At 39.6% G+C, this 19,756-nt stretch overlaps 1 protein-coding gene across 1 annotated transcript in view; it reads right to left on the reverse strand.

The window, feature by feature from the left end:
• Positions 1-2,148: 2,148 nt before the first annotated feature.
• scrt (scratch) overlaps positions 2,149-19,756 on the reverse strand; it is a 144,378-nt gene continuing 126,770 nt past the window's right edge. Inside the window, 3 exon segments of the mRNA XM_067146528.2 lie at positions 2,149-3,182; positions 3,255-3,321; positions 14,833-14,844. Coding sequence (XP_067002629.1) covers positions 2,149-3,182; positions 3,255-3,321; positions 14,833-14,844 — 1,113 coding nt within the window.

Here is a 19,756-nt window from a genome sequence, read left to right on the forward strand (position 1 = left end):
ATCAAAACAGAGACTTAAGTTTGGCGTGCAACTACTATACATTAACACGTGTACAAGTTCGTGCTCATATGGGCTAATCATGACATATTTGCCCTAAAAGTTCAATAAAAACTAGTTTTCTCTTTGTCTTGACTAGCGTCAACGTTGGCAGAATATAGCCAAATGACATTATTCAACAGCTTAACGTGTGTGTTAAATGTACAAAGCCACATTAATTTTTGCACTGAGATAGTTTGTAATTTTATAATGAACGTAGCAGACGAGGAACATTGAGCTAATAAATGTCGATTTGAACGCAGAACAGTAAGAGTTGGTAAGAGAAGTTAAAAAGTAACATAATGAAATGCAATCCTTTATTTCCATTATGCGGTACTGAATGCTAACGTGAAGGTATGGTATTTTAAATCGGTAATTCTGATAAATAGTTAAAAGATTTACGATGTTTTCCTCTTTAGTTATAGTAAATTTAGCATTAATTGGGTATTCAAACTTTTTCAAAAGGTAGAATGACCTAATAGCTGAACCTGAAATTGGCCTAATAATGACGCAAATATTATACTTTTCCTGTAATTGGAGTCATTCCTAATCAATGAGTAAAGTTAAAAAAAATTTAAAAATGTGTCCTTATAATCTGACACGACATTCAGTCATGGATTATGGGTACATATACACATTTGTTACTGCAGAATTTGTTTTTGAGATGAATGTCTAATATCAAACAGTCCAGAATGTCTTATCGACTATGCAAACACAGTAATATTTTCTTAAATATTGCAAATATTGAGCTTCAACAGCGACTTTGAAATGCAGTCTGATAGTCGACTCTCCATCACATTAGCTCATTTCTTTAATATTTTAGGCAAAGTATGGTTGTGTAATTATATATTATAACGTTTATCCAAATTCTGGAAGAAGATCGTATTTAGACCTATAATGTGTACAGTGTATATAAGTATGGAGAATAAAAAGGGAAAAGATGGAAAAGATCCTTAACGTGCCATTGCACGGTTCATTTCAGGAAAAATACAAGCTAGCTCGTGTTTCTTTCTTTGAAAAGTTAAAGGCAAACTGTTCTGTAACATGGTGTTCCTAGAGGGCCACTTCCCTTCCATGCCATTTAATGTGAAAGGTAAAAAGATTTATGAACCACAGTAACTCAAGGTTTAAGGTATTAACTTCCCATTCGGGAAACTGAAATCTGATTCTTAGTAGGAACAGAAATTAGAGGACTTTTTCCCACCGTTTTACTGTTCAAACGAATTACAGAATTATATTCATTATCGTTGGAACCACTGCCAATCGTAGGGAAGTACTGATAATTTCATTCTCATTTTCTCCCCATAGAATTACAGTATGAGAAGCAGCACTCTCTACGATAATTTTTCTCTTTTAAGTCAGTAGAGAGCGACAAATTATGTCTTCGGTGTATAACACCTGAAAAGCTAAGAGGACTCTGATTGAAACAGACATTCAACGTATTAGGTCGTGTTACGTACATGTAGTACGTGTTGAAGAGATGTTAAGTACAGAACAAAAATGGCCAGCTGGACACCAGTGGGATCCGAACCCACAACCTCCCGATTTCGCGTCGGTTGCTCTACCAATTGAGCTATGGTGGCCTAGGCCATCTTTGTTCTGTTTGAAAGGATCTGAGCTACAGGTCTGGCACTGCTGCTAGCACACTGTAGAGTGCGTTTGAGTCGCCCGTTGTGGGGCATGTCAATGAATATTGAATTTTCACGACCGCATTGTAATCGAAACAGACTTTCAACGTATTATTTCGTGTTACGTACATGTGGTACGTGTTGAAGATTGTTGTAACTGAATTGCCTAGTACTATTGAATAAACTCTAAAATATCTTAAATTATGAATGGAATTCACATATCTTTTCTTTTATTTTAAAACAGGGATCATACAGGAGCCGAATTTTAATCTGAATTACCTTGTCAGTACTGGATGGCTGCTACGTTATGGAAACTGGGGCTTCTTCAATAAGCCTTCCTAATAATGTAGACTATTTAATAGGTGTTATATTTAGATCCGTGGTTGTACATTTAACAAACACGTAAGATTATGAGTATTAAAAATGAATTAACTATTTAAGACATAATACATATCTAAAAAGAGTCCATGGACGTTATGCTGCCTCAGCACTGGTAGGTGATGGGTGACGGCGCGAGGAAGTGATGTGGTGTTGGTGGCGGTGATAAAGGCGGACAAGACGCCGCCGTCAGCGGAGATGATGCCTCATCCGGCCCTGGGACGTTACTGACACCGTCCTTGAAGCACGCCGACTCCAGATGTTTGTTGAGGTAAGACTTGAGCGCAAACGACTTGTGACACCGTGTGCAGGTGAAGTTTTTGTCCGCAGAATGCGTCTGCATGTGTGCGCGCAAATTGGATCGATCAGCAAAGGCTTTACCGCAGTGCGCACACCCAAAGGGTTTCTCCCCTGTGTGAGATCGTAAATGACCCTGCAGAAGCCAAGGCCGAGAGAATAACTTCCCACAAACCCCACACGCGTGTGACAACTTGTGTGTGAGGAGGTGCATAGCCAAGGCAGGCATACTTACGTACGCCTTTCCACAGGTGACGCACTTTTTAGCTGATTGTGAATCTAGACTTCGGTGAGTCTGTTTGTGCCGCGACAAATTTGAAGACGTTGCATATTGCTTCCCACACTCAGTGCAGGTGTAACGGGGACGATTATCGGTAGGCACTGCTCCTGGTAACCCAGGGACTTGCGCTAAGGCTTTTCGTTTAGATCGACCATCACTCACGAAAAATGAGTCGTAAGTGTAAGCTATAGTCTTTCCCGACTGAGTACCAATTCGAAACACGGACGGAGCCATATTGCGTTTTAACTCCTCGGCGGGAGGCACTTCTTGTGGCAAAGGTAGGGGAAGAGGTGGTTGATGTTGTTGTTGCTGCTGCTGTTGTTGTTGGACGAGGGCACTGGTTGACGCGCTGAGGTCCAAAATGGCATGGGCAGCAGTAAGGTCTTCCTCGGCCGGTCGTCTGATGGGAACTTCCTCTTGTTTGGTTGAAGGTCTGTCGTCCAAGGAGTATGGCCGATAGATATCCTTCTTCTTGGGAGGTAGTGACAAAGCTGCTCCAGTGCTGGTGAAGCACATGGCCAAAGACTTCTTAGCACGCACAGGATGAGGAGGAGCATGTGGAGCGGACGGCAGTGCGGGTGGAGGTGGGGGTGGCAGCTGAGCACCGCCCCACGTCACCTCTAGAGGTGGATGATGGCTCTGCTGCCGTGCTTCGGCTGGAGTTTGCAGTGTAGCGTATGAAGGCTGGCTGAAGCCGTACTGCTCATCATGCTCCCTCTCTGCTTTAGGCAGGTAGGCGGTGAAGTGAAGAGAAGACAGGTCCTGGACGTAACCTGCCAACAAAAAGCAAATACGCACCTTTGGTTAGACACTGTAAGGAATTAACTTTTAACATCAATAAGGAAAAACTAGCACATTTCTATATTGCTCTGTAATAAGAAATATCAATTTTCCTCCAATAATCATCAATGGCATTGCTGTGCCGAACCCTAAAATTGTTACTAAACTTGGAACCTCTCTCAATGAGAACCTGACCTGGAATGAACACGTATCTAATATATGTAGAAAAGTTCATGCAGCTCTATATCCTTTGAAACATTACAGGAATGCTTTTCCTCAAATCCTTAAATTGAAATTATTCCAAGCAGTCCTATTCTCAATTTTAGTTTGATGCTGAACAAATTTTGCGACTTCAACAAACACAAAACTCATGCATACGATATGCCTTCCAAATGCGCCATGACGCTCATGTTACACCATATTTCAAAACATTGGGATCGCTAAGTATGAATAAACGAAGGGATTTTCACCTAATGACACTTGTTTACTAACTGCTCTCGACGAGCATTCGTACTTACCTATTTTCTAATTTTTGTTTCCTTTCCTCATCCTATGAAATCAGTACCCGTTCTGGTTCTCTAATTGAAATACCAATAAATCGAACGAATTCCTCCAATACTACTTTTAGTTACTGCATCGAGACCCTGGAATACACTCCCAATGGACTTTCGACACTTTACTTCCTCCCATAAATTCAAATCTGCCTGCCGAAAGTTTTCCTTGGAACATATGACTGAGTAGTATGAGTCAGTGTGTGTATGTTGAGTGAATGGGTTTTCTTTTAACTATTATGCACTTCTGTCATGTTATTATTATTATTATTATTATTATTATTATTATTATTATTATTATTATTATTATTATTATTATTATTATTGGTGTCGTCACTTTAAATGCCATACTGATTGTTTGTAACTTAGTCACAGTGTATCTGTCCGTAGTATTTTTTAATAGAATTAATATGTTGACAATTGGGCTTCACTGAGAATTGATGGTACAATGAGTTCTTGGTTCATGGTACTTACAGGGGTAAGACAAGGCTGTAATATTTCACCTTTGCTGTTCGTAGTTTACGTGGATTATCTGCTGAAAGGTATAAAATGACAGGGAGGGATTCAGTTAGGTGGAAATTTAGAAAGCAGTCTGGCCTATGCTGACGACTTGGTCTTAATGGCAGACTGTGCCGAAAGCCTGCAGTCTAATATCACGGAACTTGAAAATAGGTGCAATGAGTATGGTATTTCTAAGACTAAATTGATGTCAGTAGGTAAGAAATTCAACAGAACTGAATGCCAGATTGATATTACAAAGCTAGAACAGGTCGATAATTTGAAGTATTTAGGTTGTGTGTTCACCCAGGATGGTAATATAGTAAGTGAGATTGAATCAAGGTGTAGTAAAGCTAATGCAGTGAGCTCGCAATTGCAGTCAACAGTATTCTGTAAGAAGGAAGTCAGCTCCCAGACGAAACTATCTTTACATCGGTCTGTTTTCAGACCAACTTTGCTTTACGGGAGCGAACGCTGGGTGGACTCAGGATATCTTATTCATAAGTTAGAAGTAACAGACATGAAAGTAGCAAGAATGATTGCTGGTACAAACAGGTGGGAATAATGGCAGGAGGGTACCCGGAATGAGGAGATAAAGGCTAATTTAGGAATGAGCTCGATGGATGAAGCTGTACGCATAAACCGGCTTCAGTGATGGGGTCACGTGAGGCGAATGGAGGAGGATAGGTTACCTAGGAGAATAATGGACTCTGTTATGGAGGGTAAGAGAAGTAGAGGGAGACCAAGACGACGATGGTTAGACTCAGTTTCTAACGATTTAAAGATAGAACTAAATGAGGCCACAGCACTAGTTTTAAATAGAGGATTGTGGCGACATTTAGTAAATTCACATAGACTTGCAGACTGAACGCTGAAAGCTATTTTGCTTTACGTCGCACCGACAAAGATATGTCTTATGGCGACGACGGGACGGGAAAGGCCTAGGAATGGGAAGGAAGCGGACGTGGCCTTAATTAATGTACAGCCCCAGCATTTGCCTGGTGTGAAAATGGGAAACCACGGAAAACCATCGTCATGGCTACCAACAGTGGGATTCGAACCCACTACCTCCCGGATGCGAGCTCACAGTTGCGCGTTTCTAACCGCACGGCCAACTCACCCGGTGAACGCTGAAAGGCATAACAGTCTATAATGATAATGTATGTATGTATGTATGTATGTATGTATGTATGTATGTATGTATGTATGTATGTATGTATGTATGTATGTAAGTATGTATGTATGTACATATTACCGTATCTTTAATATTTACATTTTAAATGGTATTTTTTAATGTGGTTCCGTATAGGAGAGCGCCGTGAACCTTAACTTTGCCACAAATGTAAGTCAGGAATAAATAAATAAATACATAAATAAATTAAATAAATAAATAGATAAATAAATCTTGGAAGAAGTCTGCACGCGTGTTCGATTCATATGAAAGGACGCCTGTTCGATTCCTTGTCCGGAAATCGAAAAAATTAAGAGACGATATTGCCTACATAAGAAATGATTACTAGATAAAGGTAAAAGCCGCAACGCACAAAGCTGGCCACTCTATCTCATTTAAGTTCCTAGGTTTAGGACAGTGCAAGCCTTTACCTTGCTCTCCTCCAAGGGGACGATCGTGGAAAACAACATATAGATTCTTATTTAGGTAACATAGGAGATATGAAGACGAGTCTTGGTATGTTTTCCTAGATAAAATGTACTGAATGGATTCTTGTACTGAAGAATCAACGTAGAAATATATCTCAGCCCGTTCTGCAGTATGGAAATCGATAATATAATATTCCTAAGTTTTCTCTCTTTGCCAATAAAGGTGTGTAGTTCTGTAATGTTAGAAAACGGATAAGCAGCGCTTAGATGAATGTGACGAGAATTCTATGATTTAGGCCTAAACTTGTTCTGTGAGCTCATGAATGCACGCTTTTATTGGAAGAGCGTAGACAAACCTTTGCGTAATTACTTCCCAAGAAATCTCTAAGTGCTCCTACCTTCGTTCTTGTAGTCGAGAAATTTAGAAATTTTCTGCCCATTATTATTTGTGTCCGTAAGTGGAAAAAATCTGTGCCTATGAAGATCCTATGAATTTAACGAAATATAACAACTGCATTGCTCATATAGCGTTAAAAAGACGGCGCGAGCGTATTGATTGAATACTGCAAGTGATGGTTTGAGAAATAGAAGTTGTTGGGAGAGGCAGTCTTCTCCAGTGCTGTATTAATATTATTAGGAAACTAACAGATAGGAAATGTGTTGCCAACCCTCAGTTGTTAAATACTTCATCTCTGGCAATGTGTGTCTGCTACCAGTATGGGGCAACTATGTACGTATGAAACAGGTTGATATAACGGTGAATTAAACTGCGAGGATTGTGTCTGGATACCTGATAAAAATCCCGTACATCATCTACATTACTGGATAGAAATAGCATCATCCCATATCCGTAGATAACTTTATCCTTATTTGACGTGGGAGGAAACAGTAGGTGGGTCCTCGTATCCACGTTTTTGACACCAACCTACAGATCATTGATTCACTGCTATAAGATTTCCTATCTAGGCTTCAGTCTTCGGAGGGAACGTAGTAAATTAATTATAACACAAAATGGAATAATGAACTGAGCTATCAGAACATCTAGATGAGAGAAGGCTAGGTCCCGGCAGTGATCTACCCTACACGATGAGGAAGATCTCGAACCACACGAGCGTGGGGATACCACGATAAAATATCAACATCTAGAGATGACGTCTCCTACCAGCTGATGCGGACGTTAAGTGTGAGTGTAAAGCTCTACAAGATCCGCCTTGTAAAGTTCAAGATAATGTGCAAAATAGTTTGTACATCATCTACATTCCCTGATCGGAATAGCATCACCTCAAACTACTAACCGTTTTCATTCCTCCCCTGAAGGGGGAGGCGGGCCTCTTAAACGGTGATGCCGTCTCTCAGGCCTGGAGGTTTGTTGCTATGAAGGAAATGCACGGAGAAGGTGAGGGGGTGGGCGGCCGTGAACTATACTACGAACTGTCCCGGCATTCACCTTAGTGCAAGAGAATGGAAAACCACGGAAAACCATTCTCAGGACAGCCGACGGGTGGGACCAGGCGTTAACTCTCGCACTGTGTCCCAGGCCCGTAAAGCCATGGCCACCTTTCCTCTGCTCGGTTGGCCGATCAGAGTACAGAGCATATGGGACAACAACCCACTCTGCATCTACCGACCCATCACCTCACATTTTATCCTTATTTGAAGTGGGAGGAAACAGTAGGTGTTAAAATTTTAGACATACCTCATTCTACTACCTTGTCAGTCTTTCTTTGTACTTTATTTCATTTTTAATTTCATTTTATATTTAATTTATTATTTATTCTTCTGTATTCATTGTTGATTCTTCTGATGACTTTTCTGTTTACTTCGCACGCACATAATATGAAACAAGGAACATCTGAATTGTAGATCGGAAGGCTAGCGCACAGTGAGCCATCTAGTTACAAACGAAAGTGCCACTTACTATAGAGACCAACGGTAAAGCATTCTTAAATTCAAAACTTCATTATTAGAGAAGTCTTGCTCGTGAACAGATTAGATTTTCTTCTGAAGACGAGGAGCGAAGTTCACTGCGGAATATAAAGAATGTTACCTTGTTTTTTGACTCTGCATGAGCCCAAACGCTTTTTTTTATCTTGTCTACAATTACTGGCCCTGAAAGTAATAATAATAATGTTATTTTGCTTTTACGTCCCGCTAACTACTTTTACGGTTTTCGGAGACGCTGAATTGTCGAAATTCAGTCCCGTAGGAGTTATTTTACGTGCCAGTAAATCTACCGTCATAAGGCTGACGTATTTGAACACCTTCAAATACCACCGGACTTAGCCAGGATCGAATCTGCCAATTTGGGGTCAGAAGGTCTGCTCTTCAACCGTCTGAGCCATTCACCCCGGCGGCCATGACACCATCAATTTAAATCTATATATTAAAAAAATTGATGAAAACTAAAGTCAGTCAGTCCGGCCATTCTATCTGGTCGATTTCCTTCATTCTTTTTTTTAACTGAAAGGTATTCATGCACAGATTTGTCATCAGGTACTATAAATCACTTAATTTCCGCCTTCCACAAATTATTTGATTTTTCAATATTTTGTCTCTTTGAAGCAATCATATCTTTGGTTATTATTGAGGCACAGAGTTTATTTTGGCCTAAGAACACTCAGTGTATCAAGCTCTTTCATTGCAGCTCTTAACTATTCAAATTGGTTGATTCTGAGGAAAGTTATGAGTACACATTCAATTTGACGTCTCATTTCTTCAACATTGTTTTCTCATTGAAGCAATCATATCTTTCGTTCTAATTGAGGTACGCAGCTCGATGTCATCTAAAACATTCAGTGGATCAAGCGCTTTCTTTTGAGGTAATGACTACTTAAATTGGTAGATTCTGAGAAAAGTTATGACTAGATTTGTCTCCATGACGAAGATCTTTGAGGGAATTTTTAACAGTTAGGCGCGTAGTGTTGTTCCAAGGAAATTTTAATTCAATTTCTTTGTGTGATGTACTTTCAAGTGTTTTGTTGAAATAATATTACATTACATTACCACAGCAGATCATGTGCTTTATTTCATTAACTCGAATCTTTGCAAATACATTCGTGAGGATAGTAAGGAACACCACCATACATCGTAGATTGCGCGAGGAGGCAGCGGAAAACTGCTAGTATTGTATTGAAAACATTTACTTGAATCGGATACAAACTATTCTGGGAACAATTGAAGATATACTAGCTGAAACTAGAATTTGATTTTCCACGGTAATAATATAACGTATTCATGTTTTCTTTATAAATGGAGTGACTCCCTGGAAATAAGAACATTGTTATAAAGCTGAGCTATGCAAGAAGCAAACAAGGGGCAAATGGAAGTGTTTAATCTTGTGACTCCACTCGAGATATCTTGTTTAACTTGGACTCATCCTAAGGCACTTAACTTCCTTGTTACAGTCTTACCCTTACTCCCTTCTAGTTCCCCTGACTTCGCCTTTATGTTTCTGTTATTCCCTTTCTTACTTCCAATAAACTTTAATATCTTACCGTAAATCATATCTGATTGCAGTTCCACATGGCCAGCTTATAAAACTTGATAGCTTCCCGGTCCTAGAAATGGTATTACTTCCATGAAGTAATAGTTCCTACGGTTTAGATAACGTTATTTCTTGAATCCGTTCGGATATTAGGAAAACTGCCAGTAGTACTAGTATATCAAAATGAGTTACCATATTAATGAAACATTTCTCTCTATAAGTATAGTGGAAGAATATTACTTCATTCTCTGAAAAGAAGAATTTCCGAAGAAATAAAGGAGTTATTTATAAAAGCATTGAATATGGCGTGGAGGAGAAACCAAATTTGTTAGTACATAGCAAACAATTAATGAAGTTTTGTAATAAAGTAATGCAGCAGGGAAACAAAGTAACATGTGCAATAACTTCTAGTAATTATCAGTAAGATGTGCAGGCACACATTTTACAAATATTACGGAAACTCTGAAAACCGTTGAAGTAGTTGATGGGACGAAAAACTGATAACATTATTATTCTGAATATATTAAGTGAATTCTTCCCATCTAATGTACTGTGCCTTAAGGTGTGGAGCAACGGAAAAGCAGAACTTAGTAGATTTCTAATTTTGCAGTTCGTTAAGTGAAAATTTATTTCTGTAAACGGTGAATATCCCTGTTTCTATCTATTGAGGGATATGATATCTTTAAATCTGTCTGCTTACTCAAGCCAGAGCAAAACGTAGCCTTTACTTAAGTCTTAGTGTCATTTATGACTGCGACCGCATGGAAACTGTTGATGATTACGTGACGTCGATCCAACCGTCAGGCTAATAACTTAGGTTCAAAAACAGAGGTAAGATTATCCACCTGTAAGTAGTATTGAACAGGTGAATAACCTTACCTCTGGTTTTGAACGTAAATCTTTTTTAATACGGACCATTATGAAGTTTTGACGTTAAATAATTACTTAGGATCAATCATCAAATTAAACGATAACTTGAATTAGTCACATTAATCATAGAGAACAGCAGCGAAGACAAGACTATAAATTTCATACGAAAAAGCCAAGTACTTCGAGAGTAAGCACCCTGGGAAAGCCCCTTTGACGACCATGTATGGAAAGATTGGAAAAGTTAATCTATTCCAGTATCTTGGCGAATGAATCCACTCCAATGGTAGAGACGGAACCTCCATCTTAGACAGATGTGCAAAAATCAGAGTAACATACTAACTGTGAGTGAATTCATGAAACTCTCAAAAAAAGGGATAGAATAGGCAATTAAACGACGTAAGTTATGATGCACATGCAAAAAGTAAAATATCAGATGAAATTCATAATTTTGCATTATCAACTGACACTACTTCAGAGTCACTCTTGCTCCACTGTTAAATTTGCGATTTTGCAAAGGAGTAGACGAATCACGCACACTGAAAAATTCGCGAGTGTGACATGATCTTTTATCTCCGACCAAAGATGTGTGTCACGAAGAATTTGAGTATGATCGTAATCTACAGTTTGAACCCGAAATTGCACATTGTCATCGCTTTAAGTTGAAAACAAAAATCAATGCTGTGAAAATATGAAAACGAGGAGTATAAGGTACAAAGTGGCTCTGTGATGAACTGTAGACTGATTCTCCGTAGTTAATAGTTGACGAGGTAAAATATATAATTGATAGTTCCTTGAAGTAAAAAAGTTAACTCACTTCCAATTTACACATTCACTATTTCCATTTCCTTAATTTTTTTCACATTTAGAAATAAATATTTTATAATATATATACACAGTATATACAACACCTCGGAGAAAAGGATGAGCGCATGGCATTGAATAAATCCCTCCCACGCACACTTTTTTCAAGAATGAACCTGTACAACTGTAAGGATTCTGCAGTTGCTGTTCAAACCCTACACGTGACAGCAGCGAAGACAAGACTATAAATTTCATACGAAAAAGCCAAGTACTTCGAGAGTAAGCACCCTGGGAAAGCCCCTTTGACGACCATGTATGGAAAGATTGGAAAAGTTAATCTATTCCAGTATCTTGGCGAATGAATCCACTCCAATGGTAGAGACGGAACCTCCATCTTAGACAGATGTGCAAAAATCAGAGTAACATACTAACTGTCTCGAAACCGTTAAAACAAGAAGTGCGATTACAGAACTATTGTCAGATATATGCTGCGGAGACCTTACTGATGAACGGGAAAGGCACCATGGACGACCTAGAAAAGGATCGAAGGACGGATTCTCTGAAACATTCATGGGCCAAGAGTGCTCCAGGATGGAATATATCGACTGAAAGCGAACTCTTAACAGTGCCAATATTCGGAAACGGCTAACACTATCATGCATGATCGGGTGAATTGGCCGTGAAGTTAGGGGCGCGCAACTGTAAGCTTGCATCCGGGAGATAGTGGATTTGAATCCCACTGTCGGTAGCCCTGAAGATGGTTTTCCGTGGTTTCCCATTTTCACTCCAGGCAAATGCTAGGGCTGTACCATTAGTGCCCTTTTTTGTCTTGCCGCCATCCTGACTGCAAATGGGATTCAACAATGAACGCTAAGAACTGAGAATAATGTATTCTTCCTTCCTGTTAGCTACAGCCTTTCTGAAGTGAAAGAAAGTAGTATGGGCTTAAAACCATCCATAAAGGTCGTACATTTTATCATTTTTAAGACGTCCGATTTTTCGGACGCCATGCACTATTGGGTTAGGTCACGGCCGATTTCTTTACACTCCTAGCTTTCCTATTCCATCGTCGCCATAAGACCTATCTGTGTCGGTGCGACGTAAAGCCAGTAGCAAAGAACAAAAACAAAACACTACCATGCGACGTAGGTGGCTGAAGTTTTAAGGGTATCTTCTGGGAAAGGACAACGGCGGGCTTACAAAAAGACCTTCTCATTCATCAAAAGCTACATGACTGCAGGTATAAGGCTAAATGAACTTAAAAAAATACTTAGCTTCGGCTGGGATTTTTTATGCTGTTGTCTCAGACCGCCCTAAGTTTTTGTAAATTTTGTAAATTCGTGGTTTCCTCAACCAAAGGTTGTTAAATCTCGCAAACATCTTTCACAGGAAAGAAAGAAAAAAATAATGGCAGGACTGAAGAGGTATCAGGTACGAACGTGAGTATCCAAGGAAAATTAGTCATAAACGCTCGCTAGGGGGCTAAAATCGCTTGTTGTGCGTATCCAGAGGGTTCATATATACAGGGTAGGTGAATTATGTTTTGATAATAATTTCTTTTTTGGTAGGGGCTTTACGTCGCACCGACACAGATAGGTCTTATGGCGACGATGGGAGAGGAAAGGCTTAGGAGTTGGAAGGAAGCGGCCGTGGCCTTAATTAAGGTACAGCCCCAGCATTTGCCTGGTGTGAAAATGGGAGACCACGGAAAACCATTTTCAGGGCTGCCGATAGTGGGATTCGAACCTACTATCTCCCGGATGCAAGCTCACAGCCGCGCGCCTCTACGCGCACGGCCAACTCACCCGGCTTGATAATAATTAAAATTAAGTCCGATAAAATATTAAATGCGAGGAACATACAATACCATACGTTCATTCTTCTTTTGAGCGGTAATACGTTTAGTGAACGGATAATGTTAGTTAAAAAATATGTCCAGAACAGTTCCTCTGGCGTCATTCAATGACCAAACTCCGTTTCATATGCAGCCGTTAAGGGGGAGATGAAACATTTCATATCCAAAATAATGAACTACCAAAGCTTTGAGCATTATTTAGTATAACCCAAACTTTGTTGAAGTTCTTTGAGAAGAATGAAATGAAAAACACGGAAGAGTAGAATGAAGGGAATGAGGGAAGCTAACTAATTCCAGAGACCCTTATTCTACTTGGCTACACTGGTGCATTGTAATGGCGCGAGCTTTGATTTGACCGTATTCCCATGAGTCCAGTAGGCAAACACTCTTCGTAAGAATACACGGCGAGGACTGAGTGTTTGCTCAGCCCTAAACTCCCCGTCTTCTTCCTTCAGTCGTGAGTCTTACAGCGGAGAGGGCTTTTTATCACTGCTTTACTTTCTCCAAGAAGAGCAGCAGAAGGAGGAGGGAACGTCGCGTCGGAATGAACAAGCCAGCGTCTTGAGCAACTTGCTACACAACAACCATTGTGTTTTACATCCGCTACCACTTCCACATCACAAACTGTGTCTCCACTTTCTTAATGTTTCCCTCTTAAAAGCAGAGCGAATGAGAATAAGTTATACCGTATTAAGGTACGCAGTGGAGGCAATTTGAGCAATAGACTGAAGCCTACATGTAACATTAACTTTGTGGATGAAATTTTCTCAGATAATAACACGTACAGTAGGAATTGTCGTTTAATAGAGTCAATTTTTTCAGTGTTGACATCTTAAAGGTGTGAATTTTAAACATGTTTTCCAATACATATTGCCTATGGATCAGCGGTTTCCAGCTCCGGAAGGTCACATAATTGGCTGGCGGATGGCAAAAATGATTAGAATTATCTTTATAAGGAGGTGTTAAATTACGAAAATAAAAGTAATTTAAAATTTACAGATACAGTTCATCATTTACGTTTGTTTAAACAAAAAATCGAAGCAAATTATTTTATTAACTTAATGTACAGTCAGTTTTTTCGAACACTGCAACATAATTTCAGAAAAATGAAAGCCACAACATTAATACGTAAGAAAAACAATTACATTTCAATTTAAAATTGGAAACTTAAAATGTATTTCACCAAAATAGTGTATGTATTTATAAATAATACTAAAACACTATCTAGCATAAAATTTTAAATTAAACAGTTCATTCTTCCTAGCGAAGGGGAGGGTTGATACAGGAATAACACGTGATACGAAGTATACCAAAAATATTGTACCGTTAATTTCATAACTGAAATATTAAGTCTAACTGTCATATTTATTTCTTAGCATCAAATCAGAACTGATCGTTCCTTCGAAGAAGATAAATTTTTAAAACAGCCATTTATATTTTAATAAAAAAGTTAAAGTTAAATTAATATATTTGCCTGACCACAAGAAAAGGCTTAGCAGGCAGTATGTGGCCATACGGACCGCCTATAATGAACACTTGCTATTCACTATTAAGTCCAGAATTCAGTCTGCAAACTTCTGTGAATTAATTAACAGCCTCCTTAATCCTCTATTTGCAACTACTTATGTAGCCTCGTTTAGTTCCAGTCCTCTTATCTTCAAATACTTAAAAACTAACCAGGAATCTTAACCCCTATTTTCCCTCTGTTTCTCTGCAAGTAACCTACCTCACTCACGATGAACTGACATGACCCCTCACAGTCGTTTTTTACTCACTGGTTTATCCGTCTACTGCAGTCCATTTCTAATGACACACTAAAATATGCAGGTTTTCCGTGACGCCAGGGTGGACCGGGCCAGGGCACTTTCCCAATATCAAAATGAGCAACCAAGGAAAACCATCTTCAGGGCTGCCGACTGTGAGTTTCGAACCAAATGGAAGCTCTCAGCTAAACGACGCGAATCGCATAGCAAACTCATTCGGTACAATATTATTATTACTATTATTATTGTTAATACTATTATCGCATGGTCTGAGTTACCGTATACAAGCATATATTTTATTAAATTTCACTCCATCTGGTTACTTGCTCGTCAATTACATGCCGACATCGTACGACATGCAGTATCAAATGGACTTTATTCCACCCTTCAAAAATGCGACTACCTCTGCCGAGTTTGAACCCGCTATCTTGGGATCTAGAGGCCAGCACTCTACTATTGATTCTCAGAGGAAGTTATCATTATTATTATTATTATTATTATTATTATTATTATTATTATTATTATTATTATTATTATAGGCAGGGAATACTCAGCTAAATCCGTAGTACTGCCAATTCCTGACTAACTGAAACATAGGTTTACTCCAGCGTCAGAAGAATGTCGGATCGGCTTGTTACATCCTCTAACATTTTGTAGTCTGGTGGAAGAGATGAAAATTGTACAATGGATTCGTTTCGTGGTGTATGTATGTTCAGCCCTCAGCTCGAAGGCTGGTTGGATCCTCAATAACTCCACCATTAGCTGCCTTAGATGGCCTTGGTATTTCTAAAGAGGCGCACTAGGGAAATGAGGAGTGAATTAGTTTCTCGTTGCTTTCCTCACTGACCCAGAAGTTGTTAGTTAAGTCTGTCAAGCCCACTGAAATGCATGCACCAACAAACCCTATGAGCAAAATTTTCCACACCATTCATAGAAGGGACCGACTGTATAGGGAATCGCATTTCAAGCAGTAACTTTCATATTGTCAAAACCATGGATGTTTGTAACAGCTCAATTAAGGTACCAAACCTTCCCTATCCGGTACCGGAAGACATACTGCACTGTAAATCTTAGGTCTCGCCAACAAAGACGGTAGCATTGGGAAATTTCAGTATTTATCCTATTTTGCGTCTGGACGACAGGCTTGAAGTGTTCTTGGCAATGAATTCACGCTACTGTGGAATTAGTAATACCATGCTGGGGAATTTTGTGACTTGTTAATTTTGCCGAAGAATTAAAATTACAATTGAGTGAACTGCATGAAAACGTACATTTTGAAGTACTAAATAAAACATAACCAACAGTTGATCCAAATAATGATTCTCGGCCGGATCGGGGATTTTAATCGCGTATGATAGATTCTTCTGGCTTATGGACTGGGTGTTTGTTCCTACACTTTCCTCTTCATATTCCGATAACACACTACACTATCAACCACTACAGAAACACGTAATAGTGGTTATATCCCTCCATATGTGGTTGGTGTCAGGAAGGGTATCCGGCCGTAAAACAGGACCAGATCCATATGTGCGACACAGTTCGCACCCGCGATGTCACAAATGTGGCAAAATCGGTAGAAGTAGAGGAAGATGAAGTTAATATTATTTCGATAAAATTATTCAAAATGTGGCCTCTAGGGCTATGGAGCCAAGCTCTGTATTCGGAAGATGAGTGGGTTCGAACCCCAGTGTTGGCTGTCTTGATTTTCTGTTGTTTCCTATTTTACTTCCACGCAAATCCAGGGACAGCTCCCATTCATAGGCCAAAGCTAATTTCTTCCACTTTCTTGCCCACTTTTTACCCACTTTTAATCACCATTATTCATTTAGTCTTTACTAGCTCCTCAAATGAGTTTGGCGACAGGAAGGGCAACCAGTCAAAGAAACGTGCCATGTAATTTTTTTTTGCTATGGGCTTTACGTCGCACCGATACAGATAGGTCTTATGGCGACGATGGGATAGGAAAGGCCTAGGAATTGGAAGGAAGCGGCCGTGGCCTTAATTAAGGTACAGCCCCAGCCATATCATTTAATCTTGCCTCATCCCCGCCCTCGTATCAGGAAACAGGACTAAGTGGTATACTTACCATATATATAGCCGCGTCAATGCACACAATGCAGTTGCAAAAGTGCGAAATTTCAATGGTCACCCACTGATCCTTTATCATCTTTTACATTAGTTTTCATCATTCTTATAGTTTCAAAGTAGGTTCGTACAAGTACCCCCTGTGGGTGGGGGTGGTACAATAACATCCACGGTATCCCCTGCCTGTCGTAGGAGGTGACTAAAAGGGGACCAGGGATTCTTATCTTGGGAGCGTATGTTGGCGACCATGCGACTCATAGCTAGGTCCTGTCATTGCTTCCACTTACTTTTGACAGACTACACACTTTCATCTATCCTATACGTCCTTCCTTGGTCAACTCTTGTTCTTTTCCGACACCGAAAGTACTAGGATAGGGTGTCTTTCATTTTTATGCTCTTTTCGCCCCTTGTCAGATCCCACAATTTCTTCTCCTCTGATTAGAGGATGGTTTCCCAGTTGTAATTCATCTTAAAACAATAATCACCACCACCACCACCGGTTAGTACAACAATGTATCGATAGAGATCACGTGGTATCCTTTCAGTCATTTCATTCTTTGCATTAATAAAGTGAGGCTCACGTTTCAGGTGTAATAAAGAAGACGGGGAGTACATCTGATAATAAATTTGAATCCCCTCTTGTCCGACACTGCAAACTTCTGGCAGGCGGACTGAGTCACCATAAAGAATGGATGATGACGAAATGAAGTGCTGACCCCTGTGAGATCGACTGTACTGCCGAGCAGGCCTCAGGTGGACCAAGCCAGGGCAGGAGATTGGCTCGGACAGGACGAGGTCTAACATGGAGATCAATTATTCATCTCACCCCGACCAGCGATAGGTTCCTGTTTATTACAGAATCCTGCGGGAAGCTTCTCTTGTCAAATGAAAATGAAGTATGGATCTGGCAGGAGCGTAGCCATCAAATTGGAACATTTTAATTCTAGAAGTTCTGTTTAAAAAAATAATTATAATATAGACAGTTACTCTGCATCTCTCCGTTATCAAACCCTATCTGCGTATCCCTACGCAGTAAGATAGTTGTTTAAATAATAATAATAATAATAATAATAATAATAATAATAATAATAATAATAATAATAATTGTTTTACGTCCCACTAACTACGTTTACGGTTTTCGGAGACGCCGAGGTGCTAGAATTTAGTCCTGCAGGAGTTCTTTTATGTGCCACTAAATCTACCTACACAAGGCTGACGTATTTAAGCACCTTCAGATACCACCGGACTGAGCCAGGATCGAACCTGCTAAGTTGGGGCCAGAAGGCCAGCGCCTCAACCGTCTGAGCCACTCAGTCCGGCTTGACAAAATTTCTTTGCAAACAAAGTAGAGGTCCTCATACAACGGGAAAAGTAAAATTAACTGATTTCCTCAGTAGTGCCGAAAGTTGAAGTCCTAAAGAGTCGGGAAAGGTTTCAAATTGTGAACTTCGGATAGGTCTATCAAGCTAAAAAATTCGAAAATCACTTCCGACCTAAATGCAATTCCGGAAAAAGCCTAAAATCGTTTGTTTCTTTACTTGTTTTCAAATCCTAGCCAAATTATTTTACATAATACTTTCTGTAATATTTTCTTTGGTTCAATTAGCTCTGGAGTTTTTTGGATTCTTTGACAAATGTCCAAAGCGAATGTAGTTTTAAGGGCTTAAGTGAAACGCTGCATTGAGTCACATTAGCACTCGTAGTGGTGCTTAACTGAAACAGTCCATTGTCTCACATTAGCGCTCGTAGTGTTGTTTAAGTGAAACAGTGCATCGACTCACATTAGCGTTCCTAGTGGTGCTAAAGTGAAACAATGCATTGACTCACATTAGCGCTCGTAGTGGTGCTTAAGTGAAACAATGCATTGACTCACATTAGCGCTCGTAGTGGTAGAAAAAGAGAACTGCAAATCTAATCGACCGGATAAACGATGAAGAAAATGATAGTAATTTTCAAGAATAAAGAAAGAATATATTCTCATATTTAATTGATCGACCCATCGGCTGAATAGCAGCGTTGAGGCCTTCGATTCAGTGGGTCCCGGGTTCGATTCCCGGCCGGGTCGGAGATTTTATTCGTCTCTGATTAATTCTTCTGGCCCGGGGAGTGGGTGTTCGTGTTTGTTCCAACACTTTCCTCTTCATATTCACTCAACACACTACACTACCAACTACCAGAGACAGAAACACGCAATAATGATTACATCCTTCCATATAGGGTTGGCATCAGGAAGGGCATCCGGCCGTAAAACAGGGCTAAACCTATATGTGCGACACAGTACACAGTTCACACCCTAGACCTCACAGGTATGAGAAACGTGGTAGAAAAAGAAGAAGAAGAAGAAGAGGATATTCTCATATTTGATTATGTTTTATTTATCAAAAATTCGTACCACTTATCTCTAGGATGTTTACAACGTTGAGTTGCTTGCCTGATGGGCTAGCTAGAACTGTGGATTTTTTGTACTATACTTTCTTCGATGTAATGAAAAATTAGGTAAATATCAGTAGCAGTCGTGTTAAAATTCAAAGCCAAAAGCCAAAAATTTACGATTAATGTGGATGGTAAGGAGGGCAGAGGGGAAGACCTGAACACAAAGAAGCCCAATTTGTTAGTTTGCCCATTTATAACATTATATTTGATGACCAATTTTATATATACTGTATATATGAAATTGTTTTTCTGTTTGGATTTTTTGTATATCAACTGTATGGAGAGTTCTTGGAAGCCACTAGCAAAAAGAGTGAGTACATAACCAACAAACCACTGATAGGGATAGGCTATGTACCCATGTGCTTCAGAATGTCAACAACAAGATGAGGGGTCAACAAAAATGAATCATGCACATGCT

The sequence above is a fragment of the Anabrus simplex genome, chromosome 4 (genome assembly GCF_040414725.1).
Source record: "Anabrus simplex isolate iqAnaSimp1 chromosome 4, ASM4041472v1, whole genome shotgun sequence".
NCBI classification, from domain to species: domain Eukaryota; kingdom Metazoa; phylum Arthropoda; class Insecta; order Orthoptera; family Tettigoniidae; genus Anabrus; species Anabrus simplex.